Genomic DNA, 25,919 nt, shown 5'->3' with positions numbered 1-25,919 from the left:
CAAATACGCACAACCACATATACACAAAGCCAAAACTGAACCCTGGACCCTGAAGCTATAACCAGCAATGCTAATCACCATGCCAGTGTGGTATTTTTTTGGTAGTTAGGACTGATTATTGTATGTATTGTTACTGTATGTAGGTGGATGTTTGAACTTCTGTTTAGTTAAAACAAGCTTGTTTTGATAGAGAAAGTGCTGGCACCTTGATTTTTGTGACTGGAATTCAAGAAATATTGATATATATTCATAACCAACTAATCCTTGTAAGTAGCAGTGACGATTGCAGATAAATCAAAGTATAGATTAAGAACCAGAGACATTTATGTACACTAGAATTTTATGTCAGATAATATTAAACAAATCTTAAAATTCCCCTTTAGGTTCAAGCATTCATAACCTCAAACTGCAAATATGTCAGTATCATTTTCCCAGTGTTTTCAATGTCTTGAAAATAATTTGAGAATAATTTGATTTATTCTTTATACATTTTATATTCTCATCTCTGGTTGTATTTTTCTGCATTTGAAGTGACATTTAAATGGAATTATTAATATTTAAACAATTCCTGTATTTACATAAATTGTAACATTTTCCCCTTTATCAATTTAAACTGAGATCGCACCCTTCATAAAAGCTTTCCATTTACACAGTATTCTAAGGCAGATGGACAGAGTACAGTTTAGTACTTAAATTAGAGGTTCTTTTTCAGTCACTCTGCACCAGTATTTTTAAAAGGCTAAATGAGTGCAAGAGTTTTGTTTTCAAAAACTGTAGCTTTACATACCTCTCCAAATAAGAATCACAGTTCCTTGGGGAAAGCTCGGCATCCTGTCTGTATCCTTCGGGCGCCCATTTTATAGAGCTGTCAACCCCTACTCCCACATGCCCAGTTGCTCCTGAAGAGATCGGCATCATAGACCCTTGAGCTGCATTTCCTGAAGAGAACCAAGTGGAATAACCGTTTTCTTCAAATATCCCTCCAATTTCCACAAAAAACAGTAGCAGGAATAAAATAAATCTAGTTTGTCTTAGCAAAAGAAATCAAATTTGATAAACAGTGTCAATCTCTGGCCTGCTTAATGAGTCACACTTGTTCACTTAGAAAGGAGTTTGTTGTTGTTGCCATGGCAACTGGGGCCTGCCTGACTCACACTGTACATTCTACATTATTAATCTCTCCTGGATAGTCCTCCTGCATGCTCATACTCAAAAGCTTAAAAGAATAAATCACCTTAAAGGTATGACATTTGGCATACCTATGTCATTGCCTTATCATTGAAAAGATAAAGGGGTATAAACTTAGTTTCTATTGCTCAGTTTTGTTTATGTTCAATTAGGTTGTGGGAGTATGAAATCACTTACCCAGCCATGTTGCTGAAGCTGACCCCCTTTCAAGAAATGGCTGGATGGGAACCTTGAATCAATCAGTTCCCAGCAACCATACTGACAAGATGGAAAAAAATGATTTATCTAATTTATAACTGTGTTTTGGCTAATATATTGTACATAGTTTCAAAAGAAAACTAAACATAAAGTCTTCATTCCTGAATGAAGTAAATGATCCTGTACCAATTTAAAGTTACTTAATTTGCATAAACATGATTTTGTAGATATTTATAGTTAATTTATAGTTATCAGAATTCTGTTTACATTTATTCAATCAAATTACAGTAGTTAATCACTAAATGTTACATATAGTATCTGCTGTGAAATAAAGAAAGGGTTATCATAGCGATCAGTTTTTGTGGTGTCGTACCCAATATTGTAAAATAATTCCTTTCTGAAATATACAAGAGAAATTCTCACAGTTACTTGTACACTTACCTAAAGTCCTCCAGGCTTTTCATTAATGAGTGTCAGATACTAGCTTCACAGCAACAACTTGTAAAGAAGAAATTTAAGTAATGGGGTTCGGACTTCCTTTCAGGTTGAATAAGCCCTGCATAGTGTGGGAGATAATTAAAGAACTGACTTCTCTGGTAAATACATGATTTAGCTCCCCAGTGAATATGTCACTGCAAATTAAATGTTTCAGCATTACAGAGCCTTATTCCATAATGTTGATAATAAACAAGGTTTTACAGAATTTTAGAACATTAATCTGTAATTTTGCCATGCATTTAGTCTTCTAACATTTTCTGTAAATACACTGGACAAGAAACCTGTCTCACCATTGAGTAATAAATATGATAGTATGACACCCACCATAACGAATCACATATTGACTCCCGTAATCTATTGCTATTAGTCTGTCTCCAACAATATTAGTGAAAAATGAATAAAACATGGTCAGAGGTTATTTTATCTCCATTAATAGTTGTTTTGTGTTTTTGGTATTGCCTAAATGTAGTACATCCAAAAGGAGGCTCTCATGCTTTTCTTGGAATTTGGCTGTGCCTTAGGTCTTATTTTTCAAATGTTTGGGTTAGATCAGGGCTGGTAATGTACAGTAAGTCAGTATATTGTAATAATTTGCAGAAATGCCTTGTCAACTACAATTTAAAGACAGTTAAAAAACTGATACTTTATATTATGTTGCTGATGTGTAACTGAAGTACAGTAAACAATGTTCTTCCAAATGATACCTGCTGTATAGTATTTCAAGTCTCACTTGGACGTACAGTACAGTAAATAAATAAAGAAGATCAAGGTTTTTATTGTTATTGTGCTGTGTAATATTGTTACAGAAATTTGTGTTTAATAACTATTGTAAAAAAAAACTTATGTATGTCTGAGAATTTCATTACAATATAATGATTACAATATAATTACAATATAATGTTACAATGAGAGGAGATCATTTGGCCCATTTACTTTGTTTCGTTGATCGTAGGGTTTCCTTACTTTGTCCATACTCCCACAATCCTTTGTAATGAGTAATTCAAAGAAGTGTCTCCTGTTTTCAGTTTTAAATATACATCCAATATACAGTGCCTTGCGAAAGTATTCGGCCCCCTTGAACTTTTCAACCTTTTGCCACATTTCAGGCTTCAAACATAAAGATATAATTTTTTTATTTTATGTGAAGAATCACCAACAAGTGGGACACAATTGTGAAGTGGAACGAAATCTATTGGATTTTTGAAACTTTTTTAACTAATAAAAAAATGAAAAGTGGGGCGTGCAAAATTATTCGGCCCCTTTACTTTCAGTGCAGCAAACTCACTCCAGAAGTTCAGCGAGGATCTCTGAATGATCCAATGTTGTCCTAAATGACTGATGGTGATAAATAGAATCCACCTGTGTGTAATCAAGTCTCTGTATAAATGCACCTGCTCTGTGATAGTTTCAAGGTTCTGTTGAAAGCGCAGAGAGCATCATGAAGACCAAGGAACACACCAGGCAGGTCCGTAATACTGTTGTGGAGAAGTTTAAAGCCAGATTTGGATACAAAAAGATTTCCCAAGCTTCAAACATCCCAAGGAGCACTGTGCAAGCGATCATCTTGAAATGGAAGGAGTATCAGACCACTGCAAATCTACCAAGACCTGGCCGTCCCTCTAAACTTTCAGCTCAGACAAGGAGAAGACTGATCAGAGATGCAGCCAAGAGGCCCATGATCACTCTGGATGAACTGCAGAGAACTACAGCTGAGGTGGGAGAGTCTGTCCATAGGACAACAATCAGTCTTACACTGCACAAATCTGGCCTTTATGGAAGAGTGGCAAGAAGAAAGCCATTTCTCAAAGATATCCATAAAAAGTCTCGTCTAAAGTTTGCCACAAGCCACCTGGGAGACATCCCAAACATGTGGAAGAAGGTGCTCTGGTCAGATGAAACCAAAATCGAACTTTTTGGCCACAATGCAAAACGATATGTTTGGCGTAAAAGCAACACAGCTCATCACCCTCAACACACCATCCCCACTGTCAAACATGGTGGTGGCAGCATCATGGTTTGGGCCTGCTTTTCTTCAGCAGGGACAGGGAAGATGGTTAAAATTGAGGGGAAGATGGATGCAGCCAAATACAGGACCATTCTGGATGAAAACCTGTTGGAGTCTGCAAAAGACCTGAAACTGGGACGGAGATTTATCTTCCAACAAGACAATGATCCCAAACATACAGCAAAATCTACAAAGGAATGGTTCACAAATAAACGTATCCAGGTGTTTGAATGGCCAAGTCAAAGTCCAGACCTGAATCCAATCGAGAATCTGTGGAAAGAGCTGAAAACTGCTGTTCACAAACGCTCTCCATCCAACCTCACTGAGCTCGAGCTGTTTTGCAAGGAAGAATGGGCAAGAATTTCAGTCTCTCGATGTGCAAAACTGATAGAGACATACCCCAAGCGACTTGCAGCTGTAATCGCAGCAAAAGGTGGCTCTACAAAGTATTAACGCAAGGGGGCCGAATAATTTTGCACGCCCCACTTTTCATTTTTTTATTAGTTAAAAAAGTTTCAAAAATCCAATAGATTTCGTTCCACTTCACAATTGTGTCCCACTTGTTGGTGATTCTTCACATAAAATAAAAAATTTATATCTTTATGTTTGAAGCCTGAAATGTGGCAAAAGGTTGAAAAGTTCAAGGGGGCCGAATACTTTCGCAAGGCACTGTATATCCATTTCCACTGTTGATTCTGAAGAAGCCCATTGGGTTGACTTTGTTAGCACCTTTGAGGATTTTGAATACTTAAATCAGGTCACCTCAGAGTCTTTTCTGTTCAATACATAAAAGGTTCAGTTCTTTTTGTCTGTCAGTGTATGATATTCCTCCAAGCCTGGGAACGTATCAGGTTTCCCTGCTCCGTAATACTTCCAGAGAAGCAAATATTTTTTATAATGTGGTGACCACAATCGTACACAATTTTCAGAATGACACTTAATTGATACCAATTCATTGGAGAATTTTATCAAAATAACTCTTGATTTATGTTCTGTGCTTTTAAATCTACTATATATATCATTACATTTTGTTTGCCTTTGTTACTGCCTTGTACTTTTTTGTACTACAGGAATATTCAAGGTATTGTACATTGTGAAAATATCTAGGAAAATGTTTCATACATAATAATGCAAGAGTCTCAGTTTCTTCTGTTTTTAGTTTCACTAAAAGCTTTTTTTATTGAATATGCCAACTCATTAGGCAGTTTGAGGGAAAAAATGTTTTTTCCAGTGGTTTTGAAATATGTTACAACTGTTGTACCTAACATTGAAATCAAAATAAAATTTAAAAAATAAAAAGATAAACATCTAGCTACACAATTATGGTGTGATGAAAAAATAAAATTCACATACCCTGCATTAGGATATACATAAACTATTTAATCAATTTATGATATATGTTTTTAAAAACAATGTTAAGATAAAAGTAGAAACAATTATTTTTAACTAACCAAATGACATACAGTACAAGTACTACACATACAGTACTGTGACTATGAATGATTTCCACCAACAGGCGGCAGTAGAGCAATCTCAGAATTGCTCCAAGCGTCCCTTAAGTCACAGTGTCACCCACAACGAAAATATAATAATAAGAATTTAATTTAACATTTACCTTGGCTTTCTTGGTAACTTGTGAATAAAATTTGATTACAAATGAGAAAGTTTGTTATTTAATTTATAGCTTGCTATATTATTTTGAAGATTAAAACAGTTCAAGAAGTCTCATTTAGATATCCATATTTGGTAAAATTATAAAGAAGACAATTAAAATTTGACTTGCAGGACTGACAGGTATGTAATATACCCATAATGTCCCACACAAAAATGGATATTCTATACGAGAGAATTTAACTGAGAATGCCCAGCCATGTTATTTAAAGAACTTTGAACATGATTTCTGTGAAATGTATGTAAATATTAATATATTAATGTCCTTTTGAATATTTTCACCACTTCCTAGTAATTGTCAGCTAAACTCCAGAGAAAATATCTCGGCGCAGATTAAGAATTATGAAGGTCAAGAGAGGCAGGTATGTGCGATTAGCTATTTTATATTGGTCTATCTAATTAAAGTAATCCTCATGGCCCCAATCCAGTGGTGTACCTTCTCAGCACTGTGAATGGAGTCTAGCAGGCTGGCAGAATTCCTGCATTGAGACTTACCTGACCTGAAAGACAAAGCTGCAGCCTCCCTCATATGATTTACCTCTTCTAGGTATCAAGAAATGATCGCTTGAACAGTCAGTGTGTTAGAAATGGGGAGCAAAGGACATTGCACACCTATGAATGCAAAATGACCCATAGACTGATTTTCTTAAATTGGTCAACAGTTTGCTAATGAGTCTGATTCTGACCTGATTTGAGTAAATGTTCTCATTTGCTTGCAGTGCTTCATAAGACGATATTTAATGTTTGATGAACATTTCTGAGTGAACACAAACATAAAAAAAATTGACAAACTTTTATTTCAGTTAACTTCGCTTTAAACTTTCATTTGCACTTTATTGGGCAAATGTATTGTCCATTAATTTATAAACTCTTACCCATCATCAGAACGCAATTAGAGTCTATAGAGTTTGATGAATTAATGATTGAAGTTTATGGGAATGTTATTACAAACATTTGAAGATACTGGCCTGTTACGAGCAGTAGGCGCAAAGCAGGATGCACCCTGAATGGTACACCATCCCGTCATAGAGAGATAGCGTAGGCCTTTTTACTGAAGTTAGAGACCCTCAGTATAAATATACTTTAGAAATGTTTTTCATAGTATTGTCAATTAATGTTCCCCAGAGCTCATTTAGGACATAGAACGAGTGTGCTAAAACTGCACCGAAGACATAAATTAGGAAATGACAAAGATACGAAATAAAATAAGTTTTTAACAGGTGCCCGGTTTCCTCCCACTTCCTAAAGACACATCCAATAATTTAATTGGTGTCCCTCAGTTGGCCTTGCATGCATGAGTGAGTCCTGTGATGGACTGCCATCCTGTCTTGAGTGTAGTCTGGCCTTGTGCCCTGTGCTTCTGGAATAGGATCATTTTTGCTATGGGCACCTACCAGGAAAAAGTGTTCTGTTAATAAACAGTGGTGTCTGATTTCTTGATATATCCCTGGTGTCCAATTCAAGAAAATCAGGTCATCTAAAAAATAAAAGCTGGAAAGGAATATTTTAGTATCAATGGAATTAAAGAAAATAGGAATTAAAAATTGAAATAATATCAATAATGCTAATACAACTTTTGAAGAGGAGCATATGAGCCTACTACTTCAAAAATGGAGATTTTAAGAATTGGTCTAAAAACATTGCAGCTCACACACAAATTGTGCATAGCACTCTGCAAATTACCTTATTCGTCAGCTGAAGGTCAAGGAAAATGAATAAAATAAACCAACCAAAAGTTTGTTCAAGGTAGAGACATGTCAGATTTGTTTATCAGTCAGTGATGATACACAGTAAAACAGAACGGGGAGAATGAAAGGCAAATATTTATTTGGATTTGGTGCTCATTTTTGTTTCAGAGTAACTGTAGTGAAACGACCTCCCCAGCTATAAAAATAGCAATATACAACATTGCGTCTGAGCCGGTGACCCATGCATAACATTGTATGGTTACTAATGCTTAATGAAGTTGAATACAGCTGGATTTAAATGTGTCAATCAGGTTTTTTAAAAAAATAAAGATATTACATACAAATTTTACAGTTTTTCCTGACTTTACATACTGTTTACAAGTTTACTTCCCTCTTGGGAAAGAAATGATTAGAAAAAAAATCTACTATCCTAGGACAAAGTAGATGTTTGTTTCTCTGTGAACACAGACTAAAGAAAAAAGAGGTACAAAAAATAAAAGCTTGATTAATTAAATAATAAAACATCTCAGCAACAAAATAAAGGAAAAGAAATAGCCTCAGTATTGTTGCTTTCATTAACGCATTAATCTTTTTGCACTTTTAGGCCCTTGGGACTGGTTGCATAAAACACCACAAATATGAAATTATGTTAACATTACCTATTTCTTAAATTAGAGATTCAATGCGTTGTGCCGCTTTGTATTAATCTTATAAACACAAGAAGCACCTGAGGGAAATAGTGAAACTTCGAACGGTGTTTCATGCAATAGTCCACTGTTGCATAAAATACTGATTCACACTGATACACAAAGCAACAAGAAAGAAAATGAAAAATCTATTTAAAGATAGACCTGTGCATTCCCCAGGAACATGATATGTTTAAGATGTCTGTATGTTGGTTCAGGTTCAATCTGCAACATTTTTTTGCCCCTGTTTGTAAAAAAATGTCAATTATAGTAGATGTAAGGATAATATTACACTTACTGGAGCTTTCCTCTGCACGAGGGAACACTACCTTATTTGCATTTCATTTTCCTATGGTTTTATTATGCTTTCACTGCCCTTTATCAGACTCTGACAGTATTGTAACTGATGGCAGTAAATTCTTTATTAAAGGTCCAATTAAGCATTTTTCAATTTCCTGTCATAGTGGAGTGGATGTGTTACAGTCACTGCACAGCAAGAGCACAGGAGAAAACACACAGCGAAAGGAAGGTAGTTATGGCAATCTTTCCAAAAACAGGTGAATACAGTGGGCAGCACATTTGTAGAGAAGAGGGGAAAGGAAATCATAATGAACCACAGGAACCAGGCAATCAACATCCAGACTGAGCCCAGCCCTTCTGCACTCAGTAACCCTTTAGCTTCTTTCCATTATGGTGGCAAACTGAAAAGAGAGCAGTTCGACAGGCAGTGAAATCACAACTGCCCACATTTGTCCTTGGCTCAAATATGGGAGGCGGAGAAAGGTGACGTTTTTTAAAGCACAGAACAGAAGCATCCCGTGACAGAATAATGGTGGGGGAGGGTGGAGTTGTGTGGATTGTTCACTCATTACTTCAGGTGAGTGGTTTTGTACTTCAAAATTGTTGCCCAACTAATGTACTTCTTCCTGACTTTGACTTTATTAGCAGGTTGGTGACACCACAGCAAATGTAAGAGATGAGACAGAAGAGTAACAACAGTCACAAAGATTGTCCTGAATCTGCAGACGCTAAAGGAAAAACCAAGGGTATAAATGAGAGCAATGGTGGGGCTCTTCGTGGATCAGCCAGTAAGGATGCCATTGAGGCTATTCTTGGTTAGACACTAGAGTTCACTGGTTTGTATCCAGACTGTGCCACTAGCTAACTGAGGCAGTTACACAACAGTGACCTTCATGACCTGCCTGCCACCAGGAGCTTGAAAAGGAACTGGAGGTGGCCATGGAACACGTTTCAGAGTATGCGACCACATCATCTTCCCCTCTTCTCTGTGAGCCCCAAGGCCTATCCTGGACGTCTGGTCTGATAATCCTGATAATCCCAAAGCAGCAAATACTTAACAAATGCAAGGAGCATTACAACAACAGGACACTTATCTAATGAACTTAGAATTCATGAACTAACATTCGGTAAGGTGTCACAGGAAAAGGAAGCTCCTAGATAAAATGCTGTCAATGGAGTGAACAATTTAAAAGGCATGTGAAGTGCAGTGTCAAGGGCAAATACAATAGGATACCAAATTCTGTCCTGCTAAAATATTTACTTTAGAGTGTGCTACTTATTTGTTCGATTTCCCCTCTATCGCTTCCCTTGAATGTTTTTTGAATCAGCTGAAACAGCTGCTGTGCTCCTCTATCAAGGCTGTTGTCTGCAGACAATAGCAGGATTGGCTTGAGAATTGATATCAAGAATCATGAGGACATTATTAGAGATTAAATATATTATATATAAATTCAGCATGATTTCTCAGATCCATGACGCCAGTGCGTATTGATTAGTCCTGCCTTACACCAGCATTAACAGGACAATTAGAGTATGTGATGAACCTGGCTGCTAAAGCCCCACAGATTTAGCCCTGGAGTTTGGGAATGCAGCCTGCAGGATTGTTGACTACTATATGGTAAGGGAAAAGCAGGATTTGCTTTGTGGATCAGAAGACCGTTTTACAAACTCTTAAAAAAACCCATTGACGTTTTAAATCTGTCCTTTAGTTCAGACTTCCTGAACTAAATCTTTTGACATTCTGATCCCAGCCCTCTTAAGAACTTCCCACCTCGCTGGTATCTGCAGTTCTGCACATCGCAGTATGTCCTTCAGAACTGCTGCAGTAGGACAGGCCCACTGTTGTTGTTCTCTTCTTTTTTCACATTATTTCCTGGAAAAGAACCCCTTCTTCACCATCACCATCACCACCCCAGGCTGCTTTTGTTTCAGTGAATGATCTGCTCACTTTCACATTAAGTCCAAACCATGTTGGGAGAGTAAATATGGCTTTCAAGTGCGCTTCTGTTACATACTTAATCCCTGAGAAGCCACAGGAAAAATAACATACACCCAACTGCATCTTCCTCTTTCTGCCTCACTGTTTATTCGGCCTGGTTGTTGTAGAGCAACATTATGGGACAACAGTTGCGATGACCGTGAGGCCGGAAAAGCAGCAAGAATTGTCCAGCTGGTCTGGCTTGAAACAGAGGTGAGGGTCCATGCTTCCACCAGAGCCAGATACTTGCTTGTGGATTGTCAGCTTCCCAGTCTTGTTTGTTTTGTTGTTGTCCTTTTGCATAATACGTAGGCATCCATAAGACTGGCCATTCTGATACCCTTTTAAGAAAGGAAAAGCAAAATAAGTTACAAAATCTATATTGTGTGCCACTCTCCAAAGTGACATTGGCGTGTGTAAGCTCTTGCTCATATTCAAAGGAAAATGGACAATTCCATTAATGCCAAAGCACAAAGTGTTGTACAGAAACACAACCAGCCACAATTTAAAAAAAATAATATATTTCATTGCAAATCCATGTAATATGAAAAATAGTTAAGTACAGTAGAAAAAAATTCTTCCATGGAAACTTAAGCAAAAACACTATTTTAACCTGCAATGTTTATCTGCTCAAGACTGCTAAAAAGGAGATTTCTCTAGAAAATAACTTGTCTTTCCTCTTTAAAGGTGTTTAACTGTAAGCCAAGTATTGATTTCTAACTACAAGTATAACATGTCATGAGTTTTACATGCGTTTTTGAAACTGAAAACATTGTGAAATTTACTGTATATGCTTGTTATTGAGCATCAGAGAATCACCACTCATCTTAATTCTCAGGATAGCCATTCGGGTTATCCTGGACTTTCAATGACAAGTTAAAGGAATCCAGTCCAGAATTCAATATGCACTCCCATCCCCGACAATTAAGCCGACTCAGCAAGAGACCAGATCAGCTGTCCTGTGTCTTCTTACATGGAGTGGAGCTGTGCTGTTCTTTGGTCTGACAGTGATGTGTTGGTTGCAGGGATGCCGGTGCTGACAGGGGGCTGACATGTTGACATGGGGGGCAGCTGTGTGGCGAGGGGCTGGAGGAGCTGGAGTTGGGGGACCCTCATTTCAAACAGGGACTGATCACGGTGGGGGTGGGGGGGTAAATCAGAGCCACATTGACACGTTCCGATCCGTTCTTTGGGCAGATGATCTCCGTCACTCCCTCTGGCCTGGGCTGGCTCAGCAGCTCCCCTGAGAGACAAAGAGACAAAAGCAGAGGTCAGGCGCAGAGCACAGCCTGATGGGAGTAGGCCCTTCACTTTACTTAACACACACTGGATGTTATTATCTTTGTTGAAACTGTCTATCATGTGAAAGACAGGAGAAATGGCTCGACACAGCATGAACAACATCACAGCTTTTCAGAATGATTGTGCTTCTTAATGTTACAAAAATGTCCTTGCAAAAAGTCCAACCTTCATTAGAGGGCCTCAAAAAAAAGAAATTAAATTCTAGGATAAACACTATATCTCAAGTAAAACACTATATATTTGAAATGTGTATAAATCAAAGGCATATAGTAATATTTCAAGTTCTATACGAGCCACATGCCAGAAACCACAGCATAATCATTTTAAACGGCAAATTCTTAATGAGTCGATTTGGACATAATCACCTTTAGCATTTTATCAAAGCGCAAAGTTGGAATGAGAGATTGACACTGGGAACGTCAGTATTAAAACCATTCCTATTTAGGGTACTGCATTCTCGCTGAGAAACATAAAGCATTTGGAATTTATCATTTGTAAGAGACCCAAAACCATATGGACTTGGATCTTTGATTTACAGAAACTCTTAAAAAATGAAAACAGTGGATTACGTGTTTGTCTTTACTGTTTCAATTACCGGAACAAACGCCTCTAGACAGAAGGCCATCAGGTAGTTGCACAATAGGATTGTTTTGCAACTTTAACTAACACAATTAGAAAAACACATAATAAACACCAAGACCTCAACAATTCTACCGTTCCTCAAGAACTATTTACAGTACAGTAGGGACAGGACAAAATCCATATTATAGGCTACCAGTCCAATCCTTTCTGAGGATGAAGTCCGCTTTTGCAGGCTGGCAAGATGGGGTCATTAGTTACAGAATCCCTTCCCTTTGAATTCCCAGTGTATGCTCAAAATGGCAAGCTACACTCCCGATAAACTTTCTCACTGTTTGCAAACTTTTGATAACGACTCTCTAGGACATAGTAGTTTATAGATTAATGATTCTGAAGCAATACAAATTGTTAAAGAGTCTTACTTCTCACAGGGGACATCTGCTGCTAGACACTGTGATTTAAACCAATTTTCTCTGCCTTTAGTAAAGACAGCAGAGCCAAGCAAAGCAGGATGCAACCTTATGCCATGTCACAGCCCTATCTAATACTGATTCTTCTCAGCTGTATTATTAATTGTTTTATCAGGCAAAGAACACCCTTCTGAGCTTATTTACAGTATTTTGATCAAACAAAAGCACAATACATTTTGTTCCCAAGCATCAAGGAAGCAGTGTTTTTTGTATGCTATTTCTGTTCCATCAGAAATGGTCAATTGCTTCGTGTTGCTTTGACACACTCAGGATGAGTCAATGTTTTAAAACTGAACATATCAGTATCGATACCCCCATGTGCTGAAGATTTAAGATGAGTTTTCATTCAAATCTGTCATGACTGAGCTAGAAGTGTGATGTGATCAATACTCACATAATGACATTTTTATTTCTCACAGCTTGTGGTTGGGTGTTCTACTGGATACATATTATCTCCATGCCATATGCACCTATTTTAAAATAACATTAGGAATATAAACCATTTTAATAGAAATCTTAAATTATTTTTTCAAGGCTGTATAGTGAGTGTGAATTCTTACAATGTACATTACAGAGAAAAAAAAATCTAGTTAGTTATTATTCTCAGAGAGCTCACTTGGGGGCGCCAAAATACCATTCTCGTTGCAATGAACAATTGCCTTTTTCTTGTTTCTTTAAACTTTAGAGGAAAAAGAGGTTATCAGTATTACACAGAGTAACACTAGAAGAGAGAGCTTTAGGAGTACACTGTGTATTTTGTTCAAAAGGGACTCATGGTTCGTGAGAGAGTTTCACGTGTTAGCTTGAGACTGTTCATGACTAGTTTACTTAGGGTGGGCAATTTCCTGGCTCTTCCCTTAAGCTATTTACACAAGCCACTCAGATGGAACATCACATGCTGTAACTATCCTAAGATGAAAATACAGTAACTACAGCCAAATCATAAAATAACAGCATCTTACATGCTGTGTTCAGTTCATAACACAGGCTACCACAACTACGCTGTCACCAACTGTAGAATGTACTTTCCAAAACCCTGACACAATACTGTTCTTAATACAAGAAAGCTTTCAAAGTGTTTTTATTGTGACTTTTTCCATAAGGCAGAAAAGTACTTTAGAAAACCTTTCAAATATCTAGGATTCGCATAAAAATAAATGTACTTGTATTGCATTCTGTTCAGCACAAAGTAAACAATTTGCAATTCAAGTTTTACTAAATGTGTTTGGGAAGTAGACATACAACTGAATTACAACTGTACAACTGTGCTATTTCCGTAGTCAATATGTTTTGAACTTAGAAATCTCATCAAGAATGCACAGTAAAAATTTGTAATCTTTTTTGTGATATTCACAGATATTCAGTTTTCACCACTTTGCTGAAATTGATTTTAGGCCCTAAGGATTCAAGAATCTCAAATAGCTTTAATGTTTTCATTGTACGCTTCACAACTTAATTAAATTTCTTTCAAATAATCAAACTGTGCCTCTAGAGGATGCTAAATTCTGAAGACAGAGAGTGAACCCCCAGGTTTCTGTCAAACAGCTTAAAAAAAGAAACAGTGTTATCGATAAATCAAAAAATATCTTTGAAAATGACTGCCCCAAGGCTGTTTGTTATTAATCCCAGAGCTGTGCTCTTCAGTTTGACTGATGCTGTAGCCTGTTGGAAACTAGTCCAGGGCCAAAATTAAAGTGAAAGACCCTTACAGGTGATTCAATAAGCACATTATCAGTACAGAGAGTTTTTTTCACAAGCATCAAACGCACAGAGAACTTTAGAAAAACTAGGCCTCATTGCAAACAACGAGTGTTTGTATCTTTTACAGCAAGCTGAAAAAGTATTCCGTTTGAACCATAAAGTTGTGATTAAAAATATTCACTTTAAAAAGTATCTATACATCATCTGTAATTAAAACAAAAAAGACACATTATTGGAAAGGCATGAATACATTTGCACTGTATGCACTGTATATTAGCATCAAGTGTCTCATCACTTACCCGTAATTTACATCTCTGTACTAACAAGGGACAGGTATCTGCCAACTCTTTGTTCTAACACAAGAAAACTTTTTAACTCAGCAGTTTTATTATTTATGCAGTGCCTGGAAATCTAATCTCTCTCCACCCTGGCACAGATGAATGGTTTCACAGAAGATGCACTCCACCATAGAAAACGGTCCATTCAGAGCAGGATGAACTTCGCTGTACTGTATTTTCAGCTTCGCTTGGTGCAGCATGCAACGCAGACAGTTGGCTTGGTTTAGACAGGACAAGAAAAACTATTGTGCTTTGGAAGAAAAGGTCCTGGATTCTAAGGCGCTGCAAGTTAACATTGCACAAAAGGCCAGGAGACACAGCCTGCTCTGCTTTTACAGGGCTTGTAAAGCCTGCAGTTTTCTTGATGCCGTCTTTCAGTTAGTTGTAAATCTATATTCTGTTAATCTTTTTTCGATCTGGAGCACTATGTTTTATATAAACTCAAGCTCATGAAAAGGTTGCATATGAATTTATTCTCTAAACAAATGATACAATAGACACAGTAATATATTCAACCAATTATCTTTTCTGTTTTTCCTGAAACCTGGAAATGGTAACTGGATATCTCACACATACTGTATACTCTATTTATTTTCCTCTTGGAACCTCTTTTATCTTGATATCTCTTTTAGCTTAATTTTCAAGGCCTCACAGGGTCCATTAGTTACCTTCTGGGCCATAACAAGGGCTGAGGCAATTATTTTTGACACATCCCTATCAGAGGCTCCCCCCAGATATGGTGCCTTCAAAAAACTGTTGTGAAATCCGATGCTGATCAAGCTTTTAGATATCTGTAGTGATACTGGAGAGAGAGTAGCTGATGAGTTAAGGCTATTCTCTATAAGATTTTAACAAAGGCTTTGTACTGTAATGATGCAGATATGCTTTCTTGGCCACAGTACCGTATATGAAGGAAACCAGAGGAGGAAGTGCATTAATACAGAGGATACAGTGGCTGCAATTGGCTGATTTACAAAACAAGTGATATATATGATCTTCTCTTCTTTTGGGGGTTTCTGAGGAAATCAAGCAAAGTGTATTTATTTATGCTGAATCAGATTGCCAAGATAACTACACAACATGTGACCACTTTTAAAACATCTGTCCTCTACATCGCAAAACGCATCTGGGCTGTTGACCTTCCAGTTGCTCCCTGCCTCAGCAGAAGGACTTTCCTGACATTGGATATCCCTGCATTTGAATGGCAATTGGACAAAGGCGTCTAGACCACACAATACAAAACGGATTAATGTTTAATCAACAACAAAGCTGCGAGTAAACATAGAAAGAAAGAAACCATGCAAGGCTGTTCAGGGTGAGGTCAGGAAAATTACATCAAAATTCAGGGAAATCTCCACTTCAACATTTGGATTTTGAAAATATGGTGCGTAGTGGAAGGTATAGGGAATGTAGACTGAATATTTAAACTCAAGGACGAAGATTTCCTATGATACAGTCCCTTTTGTGACAGAATAGGTAGGTACACATGAAATACATTTTGTTTTGGAATGAAGGTGATGGTCATGAAATTATATGTAGAATGTCAATAACTTCCATGCTTCTATAGGTAGATTGTCTTTGTAAATTTAAAATGGTCTAGTTGTCAGGTCCTGAATAACAAAGTACTCCTAAGGCAGAAGAAATATCACTTTCAAACTGCTTAACTGTGCTCTTAATTTGACTTCCCATCAGCCCTTTGAGCACCTGAAGATTCCTGCTTACAAAAGTGCATCACAGGAATTTTTTATGTCATCATTTTCAGAATATTATATTCTTCAACAGCCACAACAGGTGTTGTAAAAGGTATTCTCCTCCTACCAATATTATGAAATTGTGATGATGTATATAATTTATTTTCAAAACTAAAACATTTTATTCAAAACTATGACAATCAAACCGAATACTTATATATGAAGGTGGCTGAATGTGAGCAAAACCTGATATGAAAATAAAAAGTGAATTTTCACTGACTTTTTAAGAATTCAGCCTTCAAAGTCAATACTTGATTGAAACACCTTTGGAATTACTGCTCTCAGTCTTTTAGAGAGGTAATGCAATGTCTGCACATTCGTCCAGCAAAATCCCTCCATTTCTAATGGATTCAAGTCAAGGCTGTGACTCAGCCACTCCAGGACATTCAAAGTGGCTGTAACAAGGGGTTTAACTTTCTGTCAAACGTTTTGATCATTATCCTGCTAAGATTCTCGGGCAATTCAAGCAGGTTTTCCTCTTGGTTTTGTCTGTACTGTGCTCATTCAGTTTCAGATGCTTCTTACCACTCTGTTCACTCTAAAGTGTAGCATCCCATATTCTACATTACAAGATGCTTGATATCTAGAATGATGGGACAGGGTTATGTGCTGTGTTGGGCTTGCACCAAGAAATAACACTTTGCATTAAGACCAAAAAGCTTAATTTTTGTCTCACCATAAAACCCTCTTCTTCATGACTGCCATGTATCTCATATGTGATTGAAGATTAATCTTTTCAAGTGATTTCCATTTGAGATATAAAACTCTGGTGGTTTTCCAGACAGACAATAACTAGCTCAAGCATCAAAGCAAGAATCAATAATTAATTTTGTTTTTTAACTTGCTACCAGGTATTACAATGTACTACATTCCTTCATTCCAGCTGAACAATGCACCAATATGACCTCACATTCCTTATTCCAGGAGAGCAATCAATGCCATAAAAGGAAAGACACATTTTTACTTTGCTGGCTTTGTGATTTTGAAAACAAAAATCCTAGTTCTAGCTCATGTTGACAGCAGACTTCCTGCCTTAAGGAACCCCTGACAGAATTTGCACCGTCTTCTGCAAAAAATACAACTCCAAGGTCAGTCTATTCTCTGCTGAGACATGCTGACCAAACAATGGCATCCATGGTTTCAACTGCTGACTTCCTTCCTTCGATGTGAGCCCCAGTTGTGAACAAAAGCAATGCTCCAGGGCTTTAATTCACATCCTGGTCCTTTCTTTTCCAAAATGACAGAAACAGAAAGAGAGCAAGTGCAGGTGCTTGAGCCTTCATTTTCTGGGACATTCTGTGCTTTCACGTTGATCTACAAGCACACTTAAAAAATTCCAAGAAGCAGATAATCACCGTTTGCTAACAGCTACCGTCTAAACGCTGCTTTAAAGGACAAGGCACAGGTTTTGTTAGAAGAAGGAAAAGCAAATCATCTCTGGCTACACAAACCATATGAGATAGCAAACGTATTACCAGCTTCTTTCTACAGATCTACGAGAGGCAAAAAAAAAAATTGTCTGATGCACTGGTTCTGCCTACTTCCCAACCAGCCCTGGAGAGTAACCAATGGTTCACTTCACCTATTCTGCCTGATTTGCAGATTTACAGTTTTTGCTTTGCTTGCTGAATTCCACGCAAAAATAACTAAGGAAAAAAAAAACAACTTCTAGGGAGGCTGCCTGGAGGAAGTGTGCAGGAAAAGCAAATTAGGGTTGTGCTTTGGCTCGGATCATCCCAACCAGTGAGAAAACCCTGGCAAACTGCCATGCTGAATGCGACCCTCAGAAAGATGGACAAAGGACACCTATAACACCCTCTAACACCTCTGAAATGTATTCTGCTGCAAAAGGTGAAACTAGAATGTACTCTCTAGATATAAATAGGTCTGGCATATGAGAACTGACCTTTCTGCATGGTAAAGGAAACTGATACTTTCGCTTGTAAAAGAAAGTGCTTGGACACTGACACCAGTCCACACAGGGAAAACTGCTGAAATGTACGATCCAGTACAGGAGGGGTGTAATGAGTGCAGGGTGCAAGATCTCATCTGAGAACATAGAATCTTAGCAAAGCATCAGAAACCAATCGCACATCACAACCACAGCCTGCAACAATTCATTCAGTTCAGCTGGGGTTGTTACAGAACATGCTTTCTTTGTGTTTGCTTAAACGTTTAATCTGGCATCAGGAGAGTGAAATTAACAGGAAACAAAAGAAAATATAAATTATCATTTTTTGCTTCTGGTCTGTCCAACATTTGATAAATGCATGTGGTTTTATCATTTATCATTAATCCATGTGTATTAACACGGTTTGTGATTACTAGATGAATATGAATGCTAAGTATAATATGATATCTTTTCAATTTTTTGTGCAGTTCCATGCATATACAGTATTAGAACAAAAAAGACTTTGTAATCATCATAGGTATTTAATTATGCAGTATTGGGACAAATTCACTTTTCATTTCAGAGTGTAAAAACCATACAGCTGATTGCATACAGTAATACTCTGGGGCAATAACTGCCTCAAGTCTGTGACCCACTGAGCTCACCAAACACTGTAATCATCTGAGATGCTTTGCTACAGCCAATATGAGTTCTTCCCTGTTCTTTAGGTGTTCTTCAGTGGTTTCTTCAGCATGTATAATACATAATTAAATCGGGAAAGTCACTCATTGGTTGCACCGGCTGTATGTTTTGGGTCATTATACATTGCTGCAAGGTAGAGCATCACTAAATACATTAAGTATGGAAGATATTTGATTCAACAGAAGTAGGCAAAACGTCACTGGAACCTTCAGACGTCATCAGTTACATCAGTAGTTATGACAAACCAAACCAGCCCATCAGTGCTCCTCCTTTCTATATACTGTACATTAATAATAATAATAATAATAATAATAATAATAATAACAACAACAACAACATCACCTTATTAAGCCTTTACAATTTCTTGCATTAGGAACTGTCTTTTCACATACCCCAGCTTGCTCTCCATGAGACACACAGACACACAGATAGGGAGAGAGCCTGGGGTCAGACTGCAGGGTCTGCCATTGTACAGTGCCCCTGGAGCAGTTGGAGTTAAGGGCCTTGCAGGAGCCCAACGGAGTAGGATTCCTCTGCCGGCTGCGGGATTTGAACCAGCAACCTTCCAGCCACAGGCGCCACCGCTCTGCCCATTAAGCCAGTTTTTCAGAATCACACTTAGGCTTCCAATAAATTCCAATTATCATTATTTATTATTTTATTATTCCAATAAAAGAAAGATTGTATCATTTGTAATAGGGATTTTTCTTTTACCTAGAAGAGTAAGGGAATGGTTATGAAGGATAATATTAAGTACAGTATGATGTTTAATATGATTTTAAAGAATATAATACCTTCTATCAAAATGTTTCACAATGGAGGATTTTGGGTGTGGCAAGATTTGATACTCAATCTCGTCATTGCTTCTAGTTAGTCACTACATTGTAAAAACAAACCATCCTTCTTGCGTGTAAACCATGCAGAGTTAAACTCTTGCTTGACTCTCAGTTTTACCAAACTGCATTTAAAAATGTAACCACTTAAAAACAGCACTAAACGTATATTTCGTAATTTCCAACAGTGGGAAAAAGGCCCTACAAATGTGAAGGTCTTTAAAACCTGTGTTCTCAGCCATAGCAGTCTTAAGAAAGACTGAAGATCATTCTGAGCCTCAGTGAGAGATGTCCCTGCAGGGCAAGGTGTAGGGTGTGATGGAGATGTAACAGAATTGATGTACATCAATGTAACAGAAGCTAATGCAGCTTACTGAATCAAAGCAAGTCTACCTGTAAAATGTATGTTGCGGTCAAAGGCTGTAAAACTTTGGTGGTTGACAGGATACTTAATTGATTTCATTCTTAATTCAGAATAGACAGTTTACAATACCAAAGGAAGAAAAAGAAGAAACCAGATGATTCCATGAAGTAGACTCTGGCAAGGCCTGTTAAACAATGGGTTGCTCTCTTTTTCTAATGGCAAAACTCTTTTCAATCTTTTGATGACAGCTAAATGATTGAAACATTAGCTATTTTAACATAGTGAGATCTTTAAGCAAGTGAGGTTGATAAAACACTGTACAGGCATTTATCAAAACAATTTCGAAAGGCCACAAAAGAAAAGCTGAAGAGACAATCTGGCCACAAGCCTAACCAACTCAAACTGCAGTACAAGCACAGTCATTCCATTCATCACCCTCCCAAGCTGTGTTGAGAGTCCAGTGGACTGGATTTCTGCAGTGTTTCGCTAGGTGATTAGCCATGCTCTGCAGATCAAAGTCAAGTTCCTGTCAGTCTAAGCAACTCCCTCCCTTCATACACAGAACAAAAGAGAGAAAAAAAACGCTTTAATTTTTCCTCTTTCCATCAAGTGTTCTGGTCAAACTCCCTTTGCTTTATACTGTCCAAGCTCTGGAAGGCAGAACCCCCCCCCCCCCCAAAAAAAAAAAAACAAACAACAACAACAAATTCAGATGATACTACAGTATGTAACTATGATAGCAAAAGTTAGATTATGCTGCAATGAAGGCAATTACAACTTTCAATATTAGACATTTATTGCACTGTCATACTTGGAGAATACATCGGCTGCAGTACTTTCATTTAGCAATATTCAGCTCTACCAATCTGTCAGAAGTGAACTTTTCCCTCTAATATAGGGGTTTTCAAAAGGGATGGGCCACGTTATAAACTCTGTCTGACAACTTAGTTTGCTTTGGCAGGGACTACTTCCAAATGCCCATACTTCAAAGTAAGCTACATTAAATGGTTTAAAAGCAATAAGTGTCAACATTGTTTTGTTGATAACTGTTGACAAGTCTGTACAGTCTCAGGTAGCTAAATATTTGGCTTTCATTTTTCAGTTTGTTTTTCACATGCAGCACCAAGTATGTCTTCTGAATGTGTGAAATATATTTTAAAAATCGAGTACTTTAACATACATTTGTTACACATGAACTACATGATTCATGTAACATGGGAATGGCACCAATGTGATCTGTCCAGGGGAACTTGCAGAGAAAACAGATTGTCTCAGTTAAATCCTAAAGGACACATCAGTTTATGTACAACAATGTAATACAGCTCCAGTGACTGTGGTTACTCATTCTCTCATCTCAAGCTACAAACACCTGATTTAAGGAGCTTTTTTGACACATTTGGGTTGTGATACAGATTCATTCTTGGGACTAGACAGACAGAGCCCTGTTGAATGGGCTTCCGTTATGTATTCTCAGTCATTTCTCTCCAGAAAGACAGACAATAGGAGTAATCTTCCATTGTCTTGGATTAACCTTTGAATTCACTTAGTTATGAATCTTCCTTAGCCTTAATTAAAAAATACCCTGGCATAAATATGACACATACTTCAAGAATGTAAAACTCACAAAAACTCTTAATACCATGTCAAATGGCCCAGGGGTGCTTGCCTAATTATTTAAGACTTTTCTGAAAATAACTAACCACTGATTTCTACTATTGAAATACTACTTAAAACTTACAAAGTAATCTCAATCACAGTGTCCTAAATATCTCAATAAAAGTGTCCTAAAGAGTGTGTGAGGGGGTGTTCACTTACATATTTTTGCTATTTCAACATAAATTGTTTACTTGACTCTTACATTAATTGCTTTATTAGTGAGGGGTGCCTGTAGTGCACTACGTGCGACTGCAGTAGAGAGTGTCAGTGTCACACAGCATCCAAAAGAACAACTCATGAATCAGATCTGACATGAATGTGTATCAAAAGTGTCCTAAAGAGTGGGTGAGGGGGTGTTACTGTATATTACATATTTTTGCTATTTCAACATAAATTGTTTTCCTTGACTCTTACATTAATTGCTTTATTAGTGAGGGCTACCTGTAGTGCACTACGTGTGACTGCAGTAGAGAGTGTCAGTGTCACACAGAAAAGTACAAAGTGTTACCACTTCAATACAATCAAATACCTGCACAATAATATAACAATTAAAAGAAACTGATCTCAGTAATCTGCTATTGTTTTCCATGTAGACCACAGCATATATAGGAATAATAATTAAAAATACAGGATATCAACACAAATTTATATGTAGAAATGGATGGAAAAAAATAGATCACATAACTATAACTACCCCAAAAACAACCATCTTTATCCAGATTCAGTAATTTTAATCTCAATCACAATTTTAAATCATCTTACTAAAATACTGACATTCAGTCACTTTTTTAGGGGATGGGGGTGGACCGTTGAAGGGAACACTTTCCTTTCCATTTTCTTTTTCTCCAAGGCAGTCTGAGATACTGTAGTCACCATGGATAAAGGAGTACCGATCCAGAGGACCTCCAAGGAAGACACTGCTAGGAACCTCAGCCTCCTGAAGTCACAATGAAGACACGGGCTAACGGGTCAGGCGGGGCTGCTGTGGCAAGAGCCACAACTACTAAGTGAGCAACAACCTGGGTCTGAGCAGCTGCTGCGTGCTGAAGGTATTAGTTCAGCTGGAGGATTAGCAGGACAGAGGGTTAAGCACAGCTGACTGCTGGCCTGTTGGATTGGTGAGGAGAAGGTGAAGGTGGGAGGTGAATTATCTTTTTCGATACAACCCTGACTCAGCCCAGGTCACCTCAGCATTCATCAGTCCAAAGAGGGGAGAACATTGACCCCCCAGGAATGATGGGGACCTCCTCTCCCCACCACCTCCCACACACACACACAAACATGCACACAGCTTAGTGCCTATTTCTCTGAGTGGTACACAGCAAGATGCTGCGCAATCAACTTATATAACCTAACAAGATATCCCAACAGCTGTCCGATTTCCACTCAAAAGACCCTGCCCTGGAATCTACTAAAGGAATGTAAATTATTAACAGAACGATTGTTGTATTTCACAGGCTCATTCATTCAGCAGATGGATTGGCCTTAAAAGTGTCCTAAAGAGTGTGTGAGGGGGTGTTCACTTACATATTTTTGCTATTTCAACATAAATTGTTTACTTGACTCTTACATTAATTGCTTTATTAGTGAGGGGTGCCTGTAGTGCACTACGTGCGACTGCAGTAGAGAGTGTCAGTGTCACACAGCATCCAAAAGAACAACTCATGAATCAGATCTGACATGAATGTGTATCAAAAGTGTCCTAAAGAGTGGGTGAGGGGGTGTTACTGTATATTACATATTTTTGCTATTTCAACATAAATTGTTTTCCTTGACTCTTACATTAATTGCTTTATTAGTGAGGGCTGCATGTAGTGCACTACGTGTGACTGCAGTAGAGAGTGTCAGTGTCACACAGAAAAGTACAAAGTGTTACCACTTCAATACAATCAAATACCTGCACAATAATATAACAATTAAAAGAAACTGATCTCAGTAATCTGCTATTGTTTTCCATGTAGACCACAGCATATATAGGAATAATAATTAAAAATACAGGATATCAACACAAATTTATATGTAGAAATGGATGGAAAAAAATATATCACATAACTATAACTACCCCAAAAACAACCATCTTTATCCAGATTCAGTAATTTTAAGAACATTATTAATTAGGTTAATCCTCTGTGAATAACAGTTTATTCAACCCATATCTAACATGGGCAGCTTGTAAGACTTGTAGCTTGAGGTCTTTGTGCCATAATTCAACCAGTCACTGCACTGGGTGGCTCTTAAGCAGCAGAAGTCGGTGGTGATGAAAACAGATGTGTGTTGGCTTGGCAAATGGGGTTACCATAGAAACCTCAGTGTAAGGCCTGGTGAACATGGCTAGGCCACAGGCAGGCTGTTAAAGCCCACAGATTGAAAAAGGCAATCCTCTAAGGAGCACCTGCAAGTTTAGATGTTTGCGGTTTATCAGAAGCCTAGGTTGAGAAGCCTGAAGATTTTCCTATGCCAATCTGTGATTCAAATTGAAAGGCAACATTAACAAAACCCCTCAGCTACAGTGCAGTTGTTCCATTAAAAAAAAAGTTGTTTTAATTATAATTGGCTGAACATACTGTAGGTGTTCCTGTCGTAACAGTCCTGGTAATTTTGTAGTATATGGTCTGTACTTTTCACAAAGCATTTGTTGTACATTTTGTTTTGAAAGAGATTTTACAGAATATGGTGGGTGTTTCTGTCAAATAAAACAGGCTGCTATGAATCATCAGCTTGAATATAAATAAGATTTAATAAGCTTCTACCTTGCTAGAGCTCATCAGTGAGGCATGGGTAACTATGACTGGAGAAACACACATATTTGTGAAGTTTTGAAGGAGATCTACTGTGGATATTTCTTTCAAAGAAAGTAGATTACTAGGAAGCATGGGATTCAATTAAATTAAGCTTCAATTCAGTACATTTTACCATATAGAAATATTATTAGGTATAATATTACATTTCAATTGATTAAAACAATGGCATTTAAAATTAAAAAGGATTGTAATCAAAGTTTTATTAAGTTACCAACTTCATATTCTATACAGTACTTTCAGAGAGTGAAATTAAACAAAAAAGTGAAGACATTCCCTATTACACCAGATTCATCCAACTTCTGAAGAATCCAAACTACTTAAATTTATACCCTTATGTGAGTTCTCAATGTTTACGTTGGCCGCTACAGCACAATAATTACAATCCATACATTGGCAAACCTCTCATGGCACAAGATGGGCTGCAAAACAGTGCTTCAGGTTTTGGTTGATGATAAAGCATGTTTATAACTTTAACAGAAACCACAGTGCCAGTGAAGCTCAGATTTCAGCATCATAGAAGCCTCAATTGCATTTCTGCTGGAAGTCACCCCAATGTACTACCAATAGAATTCTGGCAGTTTAACAACCTACTGTAAGCTTATAGTATGTTCATCCACCCATTTTCTAACCACTTTACACAAAACAGGGAAGCCTGTCCTGGGAAGCAATAGGTGGAGTACAACCTAGGCAAGACTCCAATCCATTGCAGGGCAGACACAGCCACACAAATACACACACTCACACCAGAGTCAGTTTTCGCAAAAGCCAATTAACCTACCGGTATGTCTTTGCAGGTGCCCGGCTAGCTCTGTTAGTAGAGCATGAGACTCATAATCTCAGGGTAGTGGTTTGTGTCCCACGTTGGGCACCAGGTCCTCCATGTTGGAGGTTGGGCACAAGGCTAACAACCATGTCCTGTAAAAACCAAATGTTATGGTAACAGCAACAGGGCTGTTGCTGCCCCTGAGTGCCGGAACGCATAACGGGCAAAGATCCATCCATGTCTTTGGACTGTGGGAGAAAACTGTATGACTTTACTCCAAGTAGTCAGAGAACATGCAAACTCCATGCAGAATTGAACCCAGCCCCAGTGCTGCAATGCTAATCACTGTGCCACTGTGCAGCCCTTTATAGCATGTAAAAATGTTAATGAACCTTTAAAAAGTCCAAAAAGGTCGGGAAAACCTGAAAATAAAAAAAAACAATTCACTGCAAAACAACATGTCCTTTTGCTCAGATTTTCTTTACACTCAGCTCTCACACACACACTTTTCCTTCTGTTCCCTAGTTCTGTTGAACTTAATAAATGAAAGAACTGG

The 25,919-nt window shown here is 37.7% G+C and overlaps 2 protein-coding genes across 2 annotated transcripts in view; both read right to left on the bottom strand.

Annotated features, from left to right (window-relative positions):
• rpl17 (ribosomal protein L17) overlaps positions 1-25,919 on the bottom strand; it is a 306,152-nt gene that overhangs the window by 14,960 nt on the left and 265,273 nt on the right. The window lies entirely within an intron of this gene.
• The window catches only part of mfhas1 (multifunctional ROCO family signaling regulator 1), a 50,329-nt gene continuing 31,775 nt past the window's right edge, over positions 7,366-25,919 (bottom strand). Inside the window, exons 2-3 of the mRNA XM_015339519.2 lie at positions 11,186-11,455; positions 7,366-10,553 (exon numbers count right to left, since the gene is read on the bottom strand). Coding sequence (XP_015195005.2) covers positions 11,325-11,455 — 131 coding nt within the window. The 3' untranslated portion in view covers positions 7,366-10,553; positions 11,186-11,324. The remainder of the gene's footprint in view (positions 10,554-11,185; positions 11,456-25,919) is intronic.

The sequence above is a fragment of the Lepisosteus oculatus genome, chromosome 3 (genome assembly GCF_040954835.1).
Source record: "Lepisosteus oculatus isolate fLepOcu1 chromosome 3, fLepOcu1.hap2, whole genome shotgun sequence".
In the NCBI taxonomy this organism is placed as follows: Eukaryota; Metazoa; Chordata; class Actinopteri; order Semionotiformes; family Lepisosteidae; genus Lepisosteus; species Lepisosteus oculatus.
Note: the sequence above shows the minus strand (reverse complement) of the source record. Positions and strands in the feature narration are given on the sequence as shown.